At 35.9% G+C, this 22,024-nt stretch overlaps 1 protein-coding gene and 1 pseudogene across 5 annotated transcripts in view; both read left to right on the top strand.

Annotated features, from left to right (window-relative positions):
- LRBA (LPS responsive beige-like anchor protein) overlaps positions 1-22,024 on the top strand; it is a 766,866-nt gene that overhangs the window by 594,939 nt on the left and 149,903 nt on the right. For all 5 annotated transcript variants that reach the window (XM_031663999.1, XM_031664001.1, XM_031664000.1 and 2 more), the window contains 3 exons: positions 245-385; positions 1,404-1,523; positions 20,335-20,487. In XM_031663999.1, coding sequence (XP_031519859.1) covers positions 245-385; positions 1,404-1,523; positions 20,335-20,487 — 414 coding nt within the window. The remainder of the gene's footprint in view (positions 1-244; positions 386-1,403; positions 1,524-20,334; positions 20,488-22,024) is intronic.
- Positions 10,878-14,855, top strand: LOC103884697 (annotated as a pseudogene).

A 22,024-nucleotide genomic window follows, 5' to 3' on the forward strand; every position in this document is an offset into this window, starting at 1 on the left:
TAAAACTAGACTTACGGAGAAATGATGGGTTCATCCATTCACTTACTTATATGTTGTGTTTAACTTGTGTTGAAAAAAAATTGCTTTTCTTTTTACTCCCGAAATGATACTGCATTGCAGCTTAAATAGTATATATTTTTAAAATTCACTTTTATACCTACCAGTAGGATATCATCACAAGACAGGAAGATGTGAAGGATGATTACATTTATGTATTCTTTGTTTTTCCCCTGCCTATTGGCAGCCAATAGGAGCCCTGAACCCAAAAAGAGCAGCATTCTTCGCAGAGCGCTATGAATCATGGGAAGACGATCAAGTTCCAAAGTTTCACTATGGTACTCATTACTCAACTGCAAGTTTTGTTCTTGCATGGCTGCTAAGAATAGTAAGTTCAATTTGAATAATGCACCATGACTAAATAAATTCAATGTTGTTAAGGATATGCAAAAATTAGAACTCATCAGCATCTTTTTTTGAATACTAAAAAAGTCAGTTTAAATGATTGAAGTTCTAATTATAAATATCTCTATATCTCATTTGGTTTGTATTGCCTTAAAAATGTTTCATCTGGAATTGTATGAATTTTTTTTCTTAAATTTGCCCCTTCAGATGGTTGCTATCTTACCAGATTCCAAATTGTAACATAAATTATTTTAAAATGCAGTTTATTAAAATAAGAACTAAGTAAGTTGTTACTAACACAGACATGTATTTATGTATTTTGGAAAGTTGCCCCAAATGGAATAAGGTAAGTTTGTTGGTAAAACTAAGGCTGTCGTGTATTGATAATATATTGGTTAAACAAGAAATGTTTCTGTGAAATTGAAAGGTGATTCATCTACTAGAAAGCAATGTCTTTGGGAAAGCATTAGCAGCACATCATTAATTAAAGCTTGTTACAAGGATACAGGCAGACATAAATCCTAGAAGTAATTTATAGTGCTTAGCTAATTTCAAGCAATTATCCACTAATATGTGTTTAAGTGTTCTTTAACTAAGAGGAGGCTTTTAAATCATCCAAACATTTTTCTTTTCTTAATCATAAATTAAATATTGAGCCATAACAGTAGGAAAACTACATGCTGGATTATTCTCTGTACTATGAAGAAAATACATCTAATTTATGTCTGCATGATATTAATAAATTATTCTTGGAAAGGAAGGCTACCTGAAGAAAATGTTGCAAATACCAAATTTTTGAAATATTTAGAAATATTTCTTTTGAGGGAAAAATAACTTGAGAACATTAATGTAATAATTTATATATAATTCTCATTGTATACCTAGTTTATATTACTAGCTAGTACCTATTAGTCATTAAAATATTTAGTTCTAAGGATTTATAAAAACCACATTTTTATGCATGAGGGAACCTATGGATTTTTTTAATTGCTATTTTTTAGGAACCTTTTACAACTTATTTCCTAAATTTGCAAGGAGGCAAATTTGATCATGCAGATCGAACTTTTTCATCAATTTCCAGAGCTTGGCGAAACAGTCAGCGTGATACATCTGATATTAAGGTACAGAAATGTTTTGTTTTATTGTTGTTATTGCCAATGTATTACTTGTTGAATGAATGTTGAAAATTTTCTCTACTGCCATGCAACGCTATTTACTAAAGATAAATCTCAGAAGATGAAGTCCTTAATTGAATGGCCAAGAATTATAGCATTTCTCTCTCTGTCTCTGTCTCTTGTCTTTCCCTGTGAGTTTTTGTAGTTGTTGTTTTGTTTTTGTTTGTTTGTTTGTTTGTTTGGAGACAGAGTCTTGCTCTGTCCTTCAGGCTGGAGTGCAATGGCACAATCTCGGCTCACTGCCACCTCCGCCTCCAGCGTTCAAGCAATTCTCCTGCCTCAGCCTTCCGAGTAGCTGGGATTACAGGTGTCTGCAATAATGCATGGCTAGTTTTTTGTAATTTTTTAGTAGAGACGGGGTTTCACCATGTTGGCCAGACTGGTCTGGAACTCCTGACGTCAAGTGCTCTGCCTGCCTCAGCCTCCCAAAGTGTTGGGATTGCAGGCGTGAGCCACTGCACCTGGCCTCTCCCTGTAAGTTCTAAATGACTGTCTCTCTTCTATCAGAATCTCTCCCTCCTCGCTCTCTGTCTGTCGTTGTAGAGTGGTTTTTTCCCCTCTTTCTCTTTAGAATCTTTCTGTTGAAGGGAAAATATGGTAGGTAGTGTGGATGTAAGGCATGTAAGGCACCATGTGTAATGGGATTCTGAACTTTTTTTTTGGAAACAAGGTCTCACTTTGTCCCTCAGGCTGGAAGTGCAGTGGCGCAGTCACGATTCAATGTAGCCTCAACCTCGACCTTCTAGGCTCTAGTGATCCTCCTGCCTCAGCCTCCTGAGTAGCTGGGACCACAGGCATGTACCACCACACTAGGCTAATTTTTTATTTTTTGTAAAGGTGGGGTCTCCCTATGTTGCCCAGGCTGGTCTTGAACTATTTTAAGCGATATTCCTGCCTCAGCCACCCAAAGTGCTGGGATTACAGGTGTGAGCCACTGTGCCTGGCTGGAATTCCAAACTCAGTGAATAAAATTACTATAGTCTGAAAAATACCATGAGAAAAATCTCAGACATAGATATTTAGATACCCTATGTACCTGTTCTTAAAATAATTGTGTTTTGCCTGCCGCTGGTTCTAAATGCATACCTGACTTTGCTTAGTAAAGGATTCCATTATTAATAAAGCAAAATAAGAGTTATTCTTTCTATATGCATGAAAGATCAAAGGATCAAAAACTTTGCACAGTAGCTAATATAATCCTTACTAGAATTTTGCTTCTACCCACAGAAATAGTCTTTTTTTTTTTTTTTTTTTTTTTTTTTTTTTTTTAACGTAGTGTCTCTTTCTGCAAGGTGTACTGTGTTAGATCTATTAAGTATAATGAGATATCCCTATGGTTTTGAAGTTCCTTATAATTCCATAGAGAAATATGACGTATATAAATAATTATACCATATGAGAGAAAATAAGTGCCAGATGAGAAATATTGGAGTCCAAAAGAAGAAAAGTTCTACTAATGTGTATGTTACTATAGAGTACTTAAAAATTTTTTCAGTGTAATGATAATTGCATCTTGCTTTTAGGTATGATACTTTCAAGTCTACAAAATGTATTCACATCTTACTGTAGAGTACATTGCTTGTGTGAAAGATACTTTATTAAAGAAGATTCTATTGTATGCAAAAATAATCTTTTATTGGGACATCTACAGGGTTTTTGATCTCACAAATAATATACTCTGATACACTCTTGAAAATTATATATCATATTCTTTAAAATTCACCAGTAAATAATTTTGAACTAGATGTGTAGATAAAGATAAATAAGAGTAGTTAACAGATTTAATAATTTTGTTAAATTTTACCTCTAATCTCAAAACTGTTTAATTACTTATATAACTCTTTTGAGAAATAATAAGAGAAATGAAAATATTGATAAGCCTGACATTTTGTTATGAAATTGAAGACTTATGTGTGGGTTTTTTTTCTTTCCAAATTCCTTGATTTGTTAAGCATCTCATGACCAAATTTTAACCTCATACCTACGTTTGCTACTAGAAATATAAACAAAAATGAAGTCATGAATTTGAGGATTATTTTTTCCTGCTTTATAACAGCAATAGTAGGTATCTTCAGCTTTCTGCCTCTATCTGTGCTAGGCATTCCTGTTCACTGCTTTGATGGACAGGAGGTACATATGATAGATGCTAGTAGTTTTGTTTTCTCTTCTTCCTGAATCTCAGCCTTTTTCTTTCAAGATTCTTTAATTAGTTTGTATTTGGTTTCATTTTCTCTAACAATTCTTTAAAATACCCTACCTGTAAAAAAAAAAAAGAAAAAGAAACCTAAACAAAACAACTATAACATCAAAAGAAATCACCTGCTCTTCTTTAGCTTTCTTCTTCTTTTTCTTATTATTCTTGTTTTATCACAACTAATATGGAGTCAAATCCAGCTCCCTCTTATGTTTGGAAGCTCGAAATTTTTTCAGAACTTACTTTGTGAGGCCTGCTGATATTTTTCCACCAAAGTGTATATTCTCCTTCTTCTCCATCTCCACCCCCATGCCCTAATATCTGTAGGATAGTAAGTAGGGCATTGATAAATTACCCCCATTTTTATATTGATAACCAGCTAATTAGGGCCCTAAAACTTAGTGACTTTCAAATACTTTGACAACTATATAATATATGGTTATATAGGCTATTTAAAGAACCTCCTATTGGTTGGTCTTTCTAGAACAGGAGGGATTTAATCATGCCTCTGTTGTTGTTTTGATCCTATTTTTTAAATGTTACATTTTGACACCTTAGAAAGCATATTTAAATTATTATAATAAAGATAAATGTATAAGAACACACTTAAATTACTATAATAACATAAATATTTCATTCAGCTATCACATATTTCAGGTAGAATCATTATTAGTTATAATTGTCAACTTTATTTGTATTGTCTTGCTGGAGTTCCTAGAAATACTAAAGAAATGTTAAACAGTAGAGAGCAGATGGTGAAATATGATGGTGGGGTGGTAGGAATCATTTTATTGAGTAGATCCTAAAGCATACCTTGCCTGATTAATATAGTATACATTCTGCAAAATGTTTTTGTGAGATTTTCCAAAAATGAAATGTAAGGTATGTAGAAGATTTAAATTTTTTCAGAAAGAAAAAAATAAGAATAAGGTAACATTTCTGATAACTTAATTTTTTTTTTTTTTTTTTTTGTTTTTTTGCTGAGGGGGAGTTGTTACTTTAGTATCTTAAAATCCCTCTTTCTTAAATTTTACCAATACTCAAAGAATAATATTACCCAAAATTGAGGTTATTCCTATGAAATAAAGGTTAAAAATGTTAATTATTTTTATTTTAAAGAAGAAAGAGACCTTTTTTTTTTTTTACACTAAAGCAATCTTTTATTTATAGCACAGTTTACCGTTTTTAAAAAGTTTTGTGTATCATTTGTATTTCTCTGCATCGTTGGTGATTCCATTTCAGATCTGACCTCTCAATGATGGCCTTTATTCTGCCTGAAGAAGCAGATCAGTAGTGTTGATCAGTTTTCTAAGTAGGCTTAGAGCTACTCTCCAATGGAAATATAATACAAACCACAAATATAAGCCACCTATGTAATTAAATGATTTCATAGTTGTATTTTTAAAAGTAAAAAAAAATTAATAATTTATCTTAACCATATATTTCCAAAATATTATTTCAATATATAATCAATATAAAATTGTTAGATATTTTACATTTTTTGATACTAAGTCTTCCAGTGGTATTTTATACTTAACATTTCTCTATTTACATGACACATCTGTGTTGAGACTAGCAACACATTTTGTGTTGCAACACATTTTGTGTTCAATAGCCATTTGTGGCTAGTGGCTGCTGTATTGGGCAGTGCAGATTTAGGGCGTTGTTTTGGAATCACATCAAGCGATAGTTTGGGCTTATGGAAAGAATGCCTTCACTCTTTTTAAACAATGATGTTTCTGATGTGTACTTCATCTAAAAATAAACAGATAATTAGTACCAACAATCTGTAATCTTGAAGACTGAAATGCAAAGTATTAAAATTGGGTTGGAGAATCATCACTGTAATAAATAATATTTTAAAATCCACAGTAGATTCTGTGTTTTAAATCTTTAAAATTCACTTAAATTTAGAAACTAGGATTCAGAATAGATTATTTTCTTCAACCTGAACCTTGAATTATTATGACCAAATTTTATGTAACAAATTACAGACTCATGAAGTTTAAATGAATTTGACTAGACAGTTACATCTAAATATTGGGCAAATATCTAAACTTTTCTAAGCAATTTATTGTCATTGATTTTTTTCCCTTCCTCTTGAGGTTGTGTACTCATTTCAGATACCTTTAGTGTCGATAAATTCAATCTAATGGTGAAGTACAATCTGACTTGCTGCAGTTTAAATTCTTTTCTTTCTGTACTGTAGAAATGATTACTACTCTGTACTAGAACATAGAAGGAATCATAAATGTCACCCCGGTTCATTACTTTGGAATGGGGACAGTAGTAAATGGATCTGAAACAGAGGTTGTTGGAGAACCATACTTTTTCAGAAACCCTGAATTTAATATAATAATATATTATTAAAATATAAGCTGTACAAAAGTAAATTAGATTAAAAAGTTTGGAGGAACCCTGAGATATCATTTACTTTTAAAATTTTGTATTTTAATTGTGTTTATCCACTATCAGACTCTGGTTGTGATATAGCACCAAATATGACATAACTCTTGCCTTCAGTGGGCTTTTGCAGTAGGGGAGATACCTACAATAAAACAAGTCCAAACAGTTTAGTACAGTAGACTCATGCTCCTTGGGCTCATGGATACAGCATCTGAAATGATGAGAAGGAAGAGGAAAGAGGAAATTCAGGACCAATCATGGGGGGCCTTCTGCTTTGTGAAAGAGGATGAACTTTATCTTGGGTGCAGTGGGGAGACTTGGGAGAGTCTGAAGCAGAGAAGTGACATGAGTAGATTTTGTGCTTTTAAGAGATCACTGTGATTGGTGTTGAAATATGTATTGCCCTTGTAGATGGCCCAGAGTGGATCCGTTTCAGATCCTTGCCTAAGTTGTTAATTAGGCAAGGAGCAGTGAAGGCTTATATTCAGTAGTGCCAGTGGGGCTAGAAAAATGTGGATAAATTTAAGACATATTTAGAAGGTAACTGCTAGGATTTGGTGATTTGTCTTGTGAGATGAGAGAGAAAGAGTGAAAGATTAAATTTGACTTGGGAATATATATATATATATAACACAGAAGAAAGAACAAGTTTTGTTAGGTCATAGATATTTAGCTCCCTGCCTTTAAGAAGAAAACTATGAGAAATCAATTGAAATCCCCCAAAACACGTTTAGTTAGGCTAGCATTTTTTGGTTATTTACTATATTTAATATAGAGTGCATTTAGAATTAAAAGAATAAGATAGACATAGTTCTTTAGTTAGCATATCTCTCCAGATGAAAAAGACAGGCATATATAAAATAATTTTTAGTACAAATTAGATAGTGATAAGTGCTATAGTAAGATATAAACAAAATTAAATTAATTCTGACTGGGGGAGATGGGATTACAAATGACTTTACAGAATAAGTGATTTTTAAGCTGTATCTTAAGGGATGCAAGAGAGTCTAACAGACCTCCCACATTTATGTCTCTAGCCTGTATGTTTATCCTGATATCTGACTACCTCCTCGACATCTCCGTTTGAATATATAAACTGTATCTTAAATTTGACATGTTCAAAACTAAATTCCTGATCTTCATTTCTTCAAAGCTATTCTTCTTCCAGTTTTCCCCATATAGTAAATGGTTTCCTATTTGAGTATAAGCTGAAATCTTTGCAATGTAAGACCCTACACCACTTAACCCCTTTCCAAAATCCTGTTGCATCTTGAGCTCTTCTGTTTGCCACCCCATTCACTCTGTTCTAGCTAAACAGGGTCTACTGGTGTCCTTCAAGTACTTTCCACCTCAGCACCTTTGGTTTTCCTTTTCCTTTCACCTGAGGCATTTGTTTTAGTTGTCTTTAAGTACTCATTCTTCTTCCCTTTCGGGTTTTTGCTCAAATGTCACCTTTTCAGTAAGGCCTTCTCTCTCCTCCCTATTTAAAATTGCTCCCCTCACCTCATGCACTTTTACTTACTCCCTGACTTCATTTTTCTTTATGTCACTCACCATCTGACATATGTATCTTATGCTTATTGATTTGTTTATTATGTCATATCCCACTTGAACATGAGCTCCATGAGATCCTAAATTTTTGACTGTTTTGCTCATTGGTTTATCCCTAGAATCTACAAAGGTGTTTGGAATGTAGCAGGCACTAAATTAAATATGTATTGCATAATAACGTGATGAAATGAGGAAGAGTGTTCTGAGCAAGGGAAGTGACATGAGCAAAGCTCAGAAAAGATGTTTGGCACATTGGGAAATGCTTATTGATCTGTTAATTGGTCTTATGTTTCGGGTGTGTAGAAAACATAGAAACAGAGATTCTGAAAGGCAGTTGAGTCTAACATGAAGGCCTTTGGTAATAGTCTAAAAATGCTTGAGTTAATTCTATAAGCCAGTTCAGCAAGATAATAGTTATGATTGACTTTGCAATCTGCCTGATCTGTGTCACAGCTATTAAAGAGATGCAAACAAATGAGCATTTGGTTGACTGTAAGGGACAGGAGGCATAAAGCTTTTCTAAGAGTAAGTGAAAGAGCCTGGGAAAAAGAGCAAGGTAGTTTGAGGAGAAAATAGAGAGTGTATGCTTATTCCAGCCAGAAGGGCACAGCAAAACTCAAATGGATATGTTCCTGATATGGAGTGGGACTACTAACATCTCATTTTTTAGGATGAGATTTTCTGTCCACAAGAGAACTGGTAGCTGGATGTCAGATGTTGACCACAAGTTGTTAATGATTCAGTTTTCTACATTTTATTACTGTGATAGCCTTGCAAACATGGACATACCATCACTGGTCATATCTTGGATTTTTCATTTAAAACCTATTTTACAATTTAATGTGCATCATTAATGGTGAGTGTATTAAGTTATGACGTTGGTAGGGTTAGTAAAGTTTATTCTCTATTTATAGTTAAGTAAATAGAATGCAGTTAAGTCCTAAGAGATACTAAATATTATTTTAAAAATAAACGACTATGCAGTAATATTCTATGAGCTCATATATAATTTAATATTTAACCCTTAAAAAGTTTTAAATGTACGTATGCATGTTGAATAATAATGTATAGTGGAGGTGATCATAGAATGGTTTTGTGGCTTGTGAGATTTGTAAAACATGAGACCTTTGACTTGCCCTCTACTACCTCAGAAATCCCAGAGGTCTGCAATCTGAAGATAAATTAGGTTTCTTTTTTCCCTTAGCAGCACATCTTCTACCGTGTTAATACATTCCATGGATGCTGATATCATCAGCATTAGGCCCATTTATAAGAAAATGCTTAGCTACAGTTAATAGAACATAATTGATGGAAATGTATTTCTTAATTATTTAGTTTTTAAAATTAAACTTCGATGATTTAGTAATTTTATTTCTTAGCAAAAAAATCTTCACTCTGTTCTCAGACATCTTTTTTAATAATTTAAAGTTTTAAAAAATGCTGAAAGTAAAATTAAAATCTTATCCTTATTCATGCATTTGCACATTTTCAACTTAAGTGCTCATTCATTTCTCCTTCCTATCTTCCCTCCCTCCTTCTGTTTTTTTTTGCCAGCCTCTCTTCTTTTCATCAGTGAGCTCAAACTTGCTCAAATATGTCTGTTTATCCTTGCTTTTATACGTAACTTATACATAACTTATGATTTGTTAATTTAGCCGCATCTCTTTAGCCCTTTTCCTCAAGGGCTAAAGGTTTAATGATGAACCTTTGTGCTAATTTATTTAAGTATTGAAGTTTGTACTCGTGTCTACAATGAACTACATTTTGCTCGTTGATAAAAATTACTTGAAACCCTGAATATTTTTCTTCTCATGCTATTTACATACCATACAGAAAAATTAAAACCCTGTTAAGACATTTGGAAAATAGTCATATCTTCCAGAATTATAAAAATGCATACATCTGTCAAGTGTGATTTTTTTTTAGACTGGTGACCTTATCATATTTCTTGTTCAACTAAAAAATATAGACTGTTCATTAATGTGTTCTTAGAACTGAGATGAGTGGTCCTTCTCCCATACTAAATATATATCTACCAATTATTCCAGAAAAGGTTTAAGGTGCACATTTTATTTGCATCTTCTCTTACGGCAGTTACAACTCACCTTTTGTTTGCATTATTAATGCCCATTATTTCTCTCCAAATTATAATTTATTTGGAGATAAGGGTCTAGAACAGCAAAAGGCCCAATGGAGATGTCCATTTCAAACATGGAAGTGAAAAATGTGTTGAAAGCAAGAGAGAACCATAAATTATTGGGGATATTTATCATAATATGAAGCATGTTAAGCCCTACTGTCATTGCTAATAAAAAAGATAATATATTTGTTTTGAATGTCATAGTTATTTGGCAGGAACTATTAAGTCTCAAATACTTTTGTGGGCATATATATTTTTGAAAGTAAGTTTTGTTTAGTATTCTTAGAATTATGTTAAATGCTTTTATAAATGGGCATAATTCAGTGAATGACCTGTAGGCTTTAGGATTTAGGCAAATTGCGTCTGCAATTTGGGATTTTTATCGTGAATCCTACTAATGATAATAAAATCTTATTATATATAGAATTCCATATAATCCCATATGAGCCTCACAACAAACCCTGTGGTTTTGAAATGGCAATTGAGGTGAGTAAGGGTCACAGAAATTAAATTTATTTGAGTGCATGTGACAGTAAGTTGAGTAGACAAGACTTAAACCCAATTATTCTTTCTACTATATCAGACTGAAATAGATTATCATTTATCTATTGATTTGTAACCCTTGATTTTTCTTTATTGTAATGCATTTGAAATAACAGTTTTATAATATCTAAAAACCACATAATATTTATGGGGTTGGTCTGGAAGGATTATAGATTATTTTTTCTTTTCCAGTTTTGAAAATGATTGTTTTTCTTTTACTGTAGAAAAAAATAGCATTTTATCTACCAAATCAGGACAAACTAAATTTAAATATCAACTTAAAAGCTTTCAGATATGCAGTTGATTTAAAATAACTATTATAAATGCAATTCACTGTACTTGATCTCTAGTGAATTTTTTTAAAGTTTTATTACTTACGGGCTAACAAAATAAATACTTGAAAATTAAAATGTATCAAAGCATGCACCTTATATTTTTATAATATATTGTTAATCAGCTCTTTTTTTGTTAATTAAGAAAGCTTATTTTCAGTTTTTTAAATCATTTTTTCAGTGATGAAAAGCTAAAATTTTGCTTTCACATTTTTTTACCGTCAGTATTCCTAAGCAGTGCACCTTAAATTAGTTAACTTCTAATTTATCATGTTTCTATTTGAGTTGTCAGGATTTTATATTTAGGAAAAATAAAATAAATGTTTAATTTTAATTAAAAAGGAGCTTCTTCATTTTTATTTCTATTTTGATTATCTTGTTTCTTTTTGGTTGATAGATTAGTAGTTGGTATGTTTGCCCCAATATATTGAAGTGGTGGGTTTAGTTCAGTGCATACAATTGGTGACTATTAAAAGGAGAATCATATAGCCTGGCTGCAAAGATTGTTCGTATCAGTGGAAATTATACCTTAATAAAGAAAACTAAAGCATATGTGTGGTCACAACCAATCCTTGTCATTATGCCGTGAAAGCCTTGGGATTTGTGATCAAAGCAATGGGCTTATCCTGAACTGTGGTATAACCTCTGGTTGAACCTTTCAAATTTTTATCTTAGGAGATGATACACTAAATGTTGGCCATGCTACCTGCCTCTAAGACTCATCTACCTAATTAAGTGATAGAGATTAAAATTATTGTGAGCAAGCCAGAAGAAAATGTGAATTGTAAATGTATCTGTCTTCTGTCAGTGTTGTTTACTTATCATTTTCCACTGATGTTTTAAAGAATTGCTGAACATGTGTTTTTTATCCAGAACTGACTGTTCTGTTCTGATGAATATAAAACATACTTCATTTTGTAAATGTGCATTAAAAGTATTAGAAAGGCATAATCTTTGACTCTGTTACTACATTTCATCTGTCAAAAGAGATAATTTTGAACTGTTAGATTTAGTGTCGTATCAAGACATGGTTCTTAGAAAGATGCTTTTAGTATTAAGTTGGAGTTCTACCGTATAACTTAAATGCCATTGTCATCCACAGTAAGATTTTGGCTGTATATACGCTTATTTATTTTGTTACATATTGGTATATATCAGTTGAGTTCAGCATGTTTATTTCATATTAAGAGAGTAGTGAACTCTCATCACTGACTTATTCATGCAGATTTTGTTGTGATAAGACTGCAATATAGTTTAAGTACAGCATGTCCTCAAATAATGTCATTTCATTCAATGTTTTGTTATATCGCTGGTGAGAAAAAAACATGAATTCATGACCGGGGCTGCTGTCTGTGTGGTGTTTGCACGTTCTTCCCATGTCTGTGTGGTGTTTTTCTGGGTACTCTGGTTTCCTCCCACGTCCCAAAGATGTGCACATGAGGTGAATTGGTGTGTCTACATGGCTCCCGCCTGAGTGTGTGTGTGTGTGTGTGTGTGTGTGTGTGTGCACCTGGTGTCCTGCTATGGGATGGCACCTGGTGTCCTGTCCAAGGCAACATGGGTTCCTGCCTTGTGCTCTGAGTTGCCGGGGTAGGTGTAGGCCACCTGCAACCCTGAAGTGGAATAAATGGGTAAATAATTATCTTGTGTTTGTTCATCTTCCTTAGATGTATATATAGCTCACATTTATTTCAATATTTAATATTACAAGTGTTTTGGGTCTCTTGTTTAGAAGTTTGGCGATGTTTTTGTGGCAACCAAAATATGCCATAGGAACTTAACTCATTTATATCAATTAGCCTGTGGGAAAATTGGTTTTGTTATATGCCATTGTATGTAAAGTTGCAATTTCCAAGAACCTGTCGATGACAGTAAGTGAGGATTTGCTGTATATATGTTCACTCTCTTATTTAATTGTGCTAATTTGTTGTTCTTCACACTGTATGTAAAATCTTAATAATCTCTCTCCTCAGTATTAGTTTCTTAGAAATGCTTGTCATATTTTAAATTCACATGTAAAGTCCTCAGTTTCATGGCTCCTTCCATTTAGAAGGGGATACAAATAAGCAAGCAGTTATAATACAGATTGATGAGTTCTGTGTTAGGGAAATACAATGTATTGCTTTTCCCTAAAGCTTTCTCTGATCACCCCAACTTTTAGTCATAATTTTCTCATTTGAATTTCTAGAGTGCTAGTTGGTTTCACAACCTATTTTCTCTTAAAAATATATCCTTTCTCTATTACTGATTTAGATCTGTATTCTGGAGTGGGGGGAACACTCATATTATGTATCGCAGACCCTAAAACAGTTCTCTCTAAAGAGTAAGAACTAGCAGGAGAATGGCGTGAACCTGGGAGGCGGAGCTTGCAGTGAGCCAAGATCGCGCCACTGCACTCCAACCAGGGCAACAGAGCGAGACAGCGTCTCAAAAAAACAAAAACAACAACAACAACAAAAAAAGTAAGAACTAACCTACAGGGGCGTCCCCTAGCCCTAGCAGGAGGGAGCCCGCGTGTGCTGAGGTGCTGAGGAATCTCTGCCCGGTGCTGGAGCTGCTGTGCGGGCCCTGCAGTGGTGCTGGGTCGGGCCCAGGGGCTGCCCACCCAGAGCTGGGATGCCAGAAGAGCCGTTGGTGAGGACATTTCACCGTTTGGTCTCCCCTTTTGTGGGGAAGCAGGTGATCAAGACAGGGGCAACAGTAAGCCTGCAGTCTCTGTGGCTCCAGGACACCCAGGTCCATGGAAAGAAATTATTCCTTAGATGTGATCCAGGTGAAGAAATGGGGCTGCTGGCAACAGCCCACCGCCAGAGCCTCCACGGAAAGAAACGCAGAAGGAAGGGACTGTGGACCCAAAGCAGGCCCGGGAGCCCACTGGGCAGAAGACCCTTGATGCCTTCTCACTGTCTGCAGAACTCGTCCCCCGGGGAGAGGATGATTACGAATGTTTGGAAGGAGACACACCTGCAGGAGATGCTGGGAGGTGGCTGCGTGTCAGCTCTTGTTTGTTTGGCAGCATTTGGGTGAACGATTTCTCCAGAACTAAGAAAGCCAGCAAGAGCGGGTACTGGAGGGAACCTGCCCCGAGGCTGGTCCTGTACTTTGGTGGTGGTGGTTTCCTGGCATATTATAATTGTCAGATGTCTTGGAGCTCTTCCCCAGAGGTCACACCCACCTGTGACATCCTGTCTGAGAAGTTCCATTGAGGACAAGTCTTGGAAGCTCTAGGCCAGGCTCAACCTGTCTGCTATACACCGTTGGACCAGAAATACTTCTCAGGGCTAGGGAACATCATTAAGAATGAAGTCTTATACAGAGCTGGCATCCATCCCCTTTCTCATGGTTTAGTCCTGAGTGCCTCCATGTCAGGAGGCCCTGGTGGATCGCGTGGTAGAGTTCAGTACAGCCTGGCTGCAGGGCAAGTTCCAGAGCAAACCGCAGCACATGCAGGTCTACCAGAAAGAACAGTGCCTTGCTGGCCACCAGGTCATAAAGAAGCCATTTGGGCCTTCAGGAGGGTTCCAGAGGCTCACCTGGTGGTGCCCACAGTGCCAGCCTCAGTTGTCAGAGTAGCCAGAGCAGCGCCAGTTCTTCTAAGGAACTCGGGGTGCTCTTCATGGAATCTTGCCTCTTGGGGAACCTGATGTCTAAGTGTCTAGAGAGGAGGATATGGGCAGGGATGGGGTGCAGAGCATAGTGTGGGTCAGGGGTGCCAGTATTATAATATTCATCTCCCTGGAGTTATGTTGAAGGCAGAGTTTTCATAGGGTTAGGTTTGTTTTTATTTTTCCTTTTATAGTTCAGTTAATTCTTCCTATTGAATTGTGCCATTGTGAAAGATGAGAAAAGTCATGATGATGGGTAAGGGGAAAACCTCCCAGAAGTCAATGGGGCAAGAAAAAAGAAAGCCTATGGGAAATAGCTGTGCTCCAAACATGGCTTTGCAGCTGATGTGGGGTTTTTGGGGTTTTTATTTTGTGACAAGGCTGAACTCTGTTTCCTAGGCTAGGGTGCAGGGGCATGAACTCGGCTCACTGCAGCCTTGCCCTCCCAGGCTCAAGCAGTCCTCACCTCAGCCTCCAGAGTAGCTGGGACTACAGACATGTGCCATGATGCCCGGCTGATTTTTGTTTACTTTTTATAGAGATGGGGTCTTGCCATGTTGGCCAGGCTGGTCTTGAATTCCTGCACTCAAGCGATCCTCCCACCTTGGCTCCCAAAATGTTGGGACCACAGGTGTGAGCCACTGTACCCAGCCAGCTCCTGTGTTGTTGTTGTTTTTGTTCTGCAACTTTGGTTGATTTTAAGGCCCTCCATTTTGGAAAGCAGGAAGACAGTAATTTTTTTTTTCTTGTTCCCCTGGAGGATCCAGGGATGAGAATAGAGTGGCCTGAGAGCGGTGCTTGGGTTCAGCCTCCTGCCAGGTCCTTCCTGCTGGACGCAGACACCAAGAGCCTGGGATGGAGCAGAGAGCTGCGCCTTCTGGGGTGCTCAGTGGTCTGCAGGGAAAAGCTGCTTGTTACTCCTTAAGTCAATGTATTTGTGACTGTTGCTGTTAATATGTTGAACGATTCAGGAATCAAGGGCTATGGAGAAACTCCTTCAGGTTGTTGGCAACAGGTAAATGAAACTAGGACAGTGACATGAAAATAAATCTCTCTGTTAAACAAACAAACAAAAAAGAATAAGAACTAAATAAATGTGGTTTCTTTTTTGTGATAATGATGTGCTACATCACCCTTCATTTCTACCTAAGGTTTAAATCAAATAATTAAGAGGGGTTCTTGTGAGTTTTATTATTTTAATAAAAAATAACATTTACATTCTATTTGTATTTCTGCCCATACTGAATTCTTCCTGCATTTTGTGTGTGTGTGTGTGTATATACATATATAAATATATACATAAAATGACATGTTTACATGTTATTTATATATATATGTATAATGTATATATGTATTTTTTTTGAGACAGGGTCTCGCTCTGTCATGTAGAGTGCAGTGGTGTGAACACAGCTCACTGCAACCTCCTGGGCTCAGGCAGTCTTCCCCATCAGCCTCTCGAATAGCTGGGACTACAGGCACAGGTGATACCACCATACCTGGGTAAAGTTTTTTATTTTTTGTAGAGACGGGTCTTGCCATGTTGCTCAGGCTGGTCTTGAACTCCTGGAAACATGCCATCCTTCTGCCTTGGCCTCCCAAAGTGCTGGGATTACAGGCCTTAGCCATGGTGTCTGGCCTAGAAATATATTATCCTGGCTGGGCTTGGTGGCTCACTCCTGTAATCCCAGCACTTTGGGAGGCCGAGGCAGGCAGATCACCTGAGGTCACGAGTTTGAGACTAGCCTGGCCAACATGCTGAAACCCCGTCTCTACTAAAAATACAAAAATTAACCAGGTGTGGTGGCAGGTGCCTATAATCTCAGCTACTCAGGAAGCAGAGGCATGAGATTGAACTCAGGAGGCAGAGGTTGCAGTGAGCTGAGATAGCACCACTGCACTCAAGCCTGGGTGACACAGCAAGACTCCATCTCAAAAAAAAAAAAAAAAAAAAAAAGATATTATCAGTTAATATATTGCTAACTTTTTACCATTATTGAAATAGATATAAAATTATAACCACCAACTCAAGTGTACATGAAATATCCTAATTTGAACTCAGCCCTTCTTCATATTAGGCTGGTGAAAAATTCCTTCATAGTTATTAGATTGGTAGGGCAGAGACCTTCTTTTCTCAAGGCTTGAATGAAAATCCAGGCTTATGCGATACCTAGAAAACTGGCCTTCACATCTTTAGTCCATCGTTTTCTTCATTAGTCATATCTTTATTGTCTAAGATACATATGGTCTTTTGGAGGCAGGCAGCTCTGATGATTTTACCAAGTTAGTGTTAGAAAATATTTGCTGATGCCAAAAGCCATGGTGCCAAGGGACTAGCTTCCCTGTGTGCACCATGCATGGGGCCACTGTGTACAGTAGGCAGATTGTTCTTCATGAAAGGGCACTTGATTGAAAGAACGGAAGCTAAAATCCAGCCTGTATTTACTCCATTTACCAAGCTGAATTCTCTTAGGGCTACATTAGCCTAGAAGTGTTGCCTTTTTTCTAATTCACATTGAGGCACTGTATGGGCGTATAGTGACCCTCTCACCATTCCCCATCCTCTGGGTTCCTGCCTAACCTCTTCATCCCTTCTCCTTCTCCTTTCCCCCAGTCTGGGGGGGGTGGTAAAGCTGACTGTAGATTTTGAGAACTTGCTTCCCTACTCTTGGAAAACATTTATGCCTCTTCTTTGGCTTCTCTTTCTTTAAAAATACTAACATGTGACTCCTCCTTCACCTGGATACCTCACATACTCTCTGTTTGCTTAGAGATTCACACAAGACAGAAAAGAAAGATGCCTTCAGGAGACCTCTGCTCTGGACCCTGCAAATGTTCTTGAGAAAGGAAATGCCTGACTACTCTCTTAAAATTAAAGGTGAAGGGAGTCAGAGGTGAAAAAGTAGAGTAAAACACAAATACATATCTTGATAAATTTCAAGTGAAATGTTGAAAGCTTAAATTTTAGTTTTTACATTTTTAATTTTGAAATGTTTACAATGTCCATTGTACAAAATTTACATAAAATGTTTCCTTAGGAAATCACAAAATCCATAGTAATTAAATGGAAATTGATGAGTCATTACTTTCTTCCCAGCATGATAGAAATTATGTAGCTGAAAGACTTGAAAGTTTGAAATTGCTTTCTTCATATCACTTATTAAAAAATTCTTCTTTGTTTTATGGGTGGTTTGGCTCCATTTAATTTCTACTTAAACTAATGAATTTATATTTAGTTTACGGTGTCAATATTAAAGTAACATAATAATTCATAATAAATTTGTATTTAAAAATAAATTGGGCCAGGAATAAAGATATTTTTGGGAGGATTGCTTGAAGCCAGGAGTTTGAGACTAGCCTGGGCAACATAGCCAGACCCTGTCACTGCAAAAAAATTAAAAAATTAGCCAGGCATGGTGGTGTATTCCTATAGTCCTAGCCACTTGGAAGGCTAAGGTGGAAAGATGGATTAAAGTTTGAGGTTACAGTGAGCTATGATTGTGCCACTACTGTACTCCAACCTGGGTGACAGAGTGGGACCCTGTCTCTTAACCAAAAAAAAACAAAAAACAAAAAACAACAACAAAAAACTTGTGGAGAATGTTTGTTTTGAGCAAATAAATTTTTTGTCAATTTGTTGAGTAACCTGAATGAAATAACAGATGTGGAAGATATACACAAATATACAAAATCATACTATTTTGGTGCTATATATTAGAATGATTGAAAACTTCATTTTTGTAACAATTGCTATGAAATGTCATTTGTTCCATTCTGCTTCCTAGAATTGGTGTTGGTAAGAGTACTTTTTAGGTATATTTTTGCTATGCATTATGCATCTCTAATTTACAATAGAAATGATGAATCTCTCAAATTTTAAAACTCAGGGGAAAACTAGCACTTACAATTCATCCATTATAATTATTGTTTTGAATCTAGGAGAATTATAAAACAAGAGCATGGTAGGTATAACCAGCAAAAGAAAGACAGTATCTTCTAATCATGATAGAGTGTCAGTGGGAGTGGAAGTGGGCAGCAGGTATTACTGAAATGAGAATAATTAGTATTTAATTAAGCAAATGCTGCTTTTGATTGTCAATGAACAAGGAAAGCATGTTCCTCCCTCTTTATTGTAAAACAAGGCCTGGGAATGGTAACATTCATCTTCAAAAGCACAGGTATTATGAAGTGAAAATAACATATTTTGGTAAAATTTGTCAAAGCTGGAAATTAACTGAATACACATTTCTGCAAATTAATACTAGAAAATTATATAGTGTTTTATTGGGATAAATCACATTACAAAAATTCTTTTTCAATTAATTTTATTTATATAACAATTGCTATACATAGAGAGAGATATATATGAAAGATACATGTGTTCAGGATAGCCAGTTGTTTTCTCATCGTGAAAATGCTAAAAGTTTAGAGTTTCTTTTCCTTTTTTAAAAATCCCTTTGCATATAAGTTAAAAACTTAATTTAAAATGTTTAGCACTGCATATACTATGTAAGTAGAACCCAGGCTTATTTGATGACTAAGGGCACAAGCTTTATAGTTAAACAAATCCTGGTCCAACTTCCATATTTATAATATCTCAACTGATAACCTTGCACAAAGTATGTTTTTGAGCCTTAGTTCATTTTTTAAGTAGAAATGATACTTTACTTTGTAAAGTGGTTGTGAGATTAAATGTAATAAGGTTTATTGAGTTTATTTATTTATGCTATGAGAGTATGACTCATACCATGCAATAAGTGTTAGCTCAGACAAATTGGATATAGCTTTTTGCTTCATAAAATAACACACATCTGCCTTTTCCGCTTTTGTCAATTAGAATTATATGCATTGTTTTTGAAGATGAGACTCTTAAAATTTTTGTGTGATTACAGTCTAATTTTATTTATAGCTAAGCTTTAAACAAGGTCTTTTTAAAAAAAAATTGTTCAGTTTAAATACTTTTTAAGTCTAATGGTCAGGTGGTTGTCAGCCATTTGGAAGGAGAACAAGCTCATTTCTACCCTGCCTAGTTAATTATTGTGATTGTAAACAAAGGATGTACAATTCAAAGTCAGGCAACATTTCACATGGATGATGGAGGTGATAATAGCTTAATTCCTGCTGGATTTGTTTTTTCTCTGCTCTGGCAAGTTCATACTGACCTTGTCCAAAATCTGCTGACCTCCCTATTTTACTCAACTGTTTGGAAAGCCGGGCCTGCCATAGCTGGCCCTGAGGGGGTATCTGAAAGACCACTGAACCACTGACCCATGTCAAGACTGGATTTCAAGTCTGATCTACAGAGCCTCTGAAATAGTTATATATGGGGTTTATTACACACAAAAGGCTAAACAGCTGCATTTTTCTGCTTATTAAATGTCATTATTAAAGTTACATACTGAATTTACTCAGTTTCTCATGCAAGTTATTTTCTAGACTAATTTTAAATTTTCATCTTTTATCAGAGTTGGTGTCTTTAAACTTGACTGTTTTGAAATGTGAGGAAAATGTACTAACAAACCGTGGCTAAACTGTAATAAATTGTCTTCCTGGTTGATGAAGAGACCAAGGCAGTGGCATTTTAATGCTTATTAAGATTTTGGGGTTTTCTGGCAAAAATTCCATATACCTCATAAAAAAATCTAGTTAGCTTGTCATTATTGTTACAGCATGGTAATTTATGTTTATAGCTTGTCAAACCTCAGTTATTACTAAAATGTTTGTATTTAAGAGTTTTGAGGTTATGAGACATGTCATGAAGGAAAGCCTGTGAAAGGTATTTATACCAGTAAGATGTAATTTAAATTGGGTTGGATAGGATCTATCTACCTTATGAGAAACTGTGACAGGGCTATGATATGCAAAGAAAAAAAATTCCCTGTGTTTATTTTGTTCTTCTGAACAATAGAAAATGATCAGGTCCTTTTTTTGAATATCTAGTCAGTATCCTACAGTTTATAATATCACATTGTCTCTTATTTTTATATAGGAGTTGATCCCTGAATTTTATTATCTCCCTGAGATGTTTGTCAACTTCAATAATTATAATCTTGGAGTGATGGATGATGGGACAGTAGTGTCTGATGTTGAACTTCCTCCTTGGGCCAAAACCTCAGAAGAATTTGTTCACATAAACAGATTGGTAAGATAGTAATCATCTACTCTGTCTGTCATGAGCTTTTGCTCAAAGCATCTTTCATGTGTTGGTGTATAATCATTAACCCTTGCTCTTCTGGACAAAGCTGTAGGTGATAGGACTAACTGAAAGTGACATAATAGCTCAAGAATCCTTGTATGTACTTTATGAAATGTTATTGGATTGATATATAAAATAATAGTTTCTTTTATGCAGAATTTAAGTTACATTCATATATACATGATAATTCAAAATAAGCAAAAATTAAAAGTGAAATTGGAATTATAAGTTTTTCCAAATTTGAGCTTCTTCTTCCAAGAAAGGAACATAATTTTGTGTTCCAGGTTAGAAGGCCATTGCACATTTTCATAATAGAAACAAGATTTTCAAATTACGTCCTGTATCTATCGTTTGAAGGAAATCTTCATGTAATATTGAGAATATGAAAACATTGAAACTTAAAAGCACGGTAAATTTGTGCTTACAAACAACTCTTTAGTGGACTCTTTAGTGTCCTTCGTATCTGGGTTCAGTATTCTTTTTGAGACATTAATACGACTTTTTTTTTTTTTTGCCTTTGAAGTTTCACAGAAGTTTGGAATCAGAGAGCTTTATTCTTAGTATTTAAAAATAGAATCTTGGCCCGGTGTGGTGGCTCACACCTGTAATCCCAGCACTTTGGGAGGCCGAGGCAGGTGGATTACCTGAGGTCAGGGGTTCGAGACCAGCCTGCCCAACATGGTGAAACCCTGTCTCTATTAAAAATACAAAAATTAGCCGGGCATGGTGGCGGGTGCCTGTAATCCCAGCTACTTGGGAGGCTGAGACAGGAGAATTGTTTGAACCTGGGAGGCAGAGGTTGCAGTGAGCCGAGATCACGCCATTGTACTCCAGCCTGGGCGACACAGTGAAACTCCGTCTCGAAATTAAAAAAAAAAAAAAAAATTAAAAAAATAAAAGTAGAAAGTTTACCATACTCTACGTTAAAAGTGAAATCTCAGTTGCATTGTGTTTTTACTTCACACATAAAAAAGGAAAATTGGCCGGGCGCAGTGGCTCAAGCCTGTGATCCCAGCACTTTGGGAGGCCGAGACGGGCGGATCATGAGGTCAGGAGATGGAGACCATCCTGGCTAACATGGTGAAACCCCGTCTCTACTAAAAAAATACAAAAAACTAGACGGGCGAGGTGGCGGGCGCCTGTAGTCCCAGCTACTCAGGAGGCTGAGGCAGGAGAATGGCATAAACCCGGGAGGCGGAGCTTGCAGTGAGCTGAGATCTGGCCACTGCACTCCAGCCTGGGCGACAGAGCGAGACTCCATCTCAAAAAAAAAAAAGAAAAGGAAAATTGTTGCATTTTTTTTCATGTGGCATTCCTTTCTTTTCATACCAACAATTAATCCTGTCTTCCAGATCCTATTACAGTCTCATTATTATTGAAATTTTGCATTCTATATATACTGGAAACGATGCAGGGAAGTGGAAAGAATATGTAAGCTTTGGAATCTGACCAGATTTCCCAATCCTTTGTCAATCACATTGCT

The sequence above is a fragment of the Papio anubis genome, chromosome 3 (assembly GCF_008728515.1).
Source record: "Papio anubis isolate 15944 chromosome 3, Panubis1.0, whole genome shotgun sequence".
Lineage (NCBI taxonomy): Eukaryota > Metazoa > Chordata > Mammalia > Primates > Cercopithecidae > Papio > Papio anubis.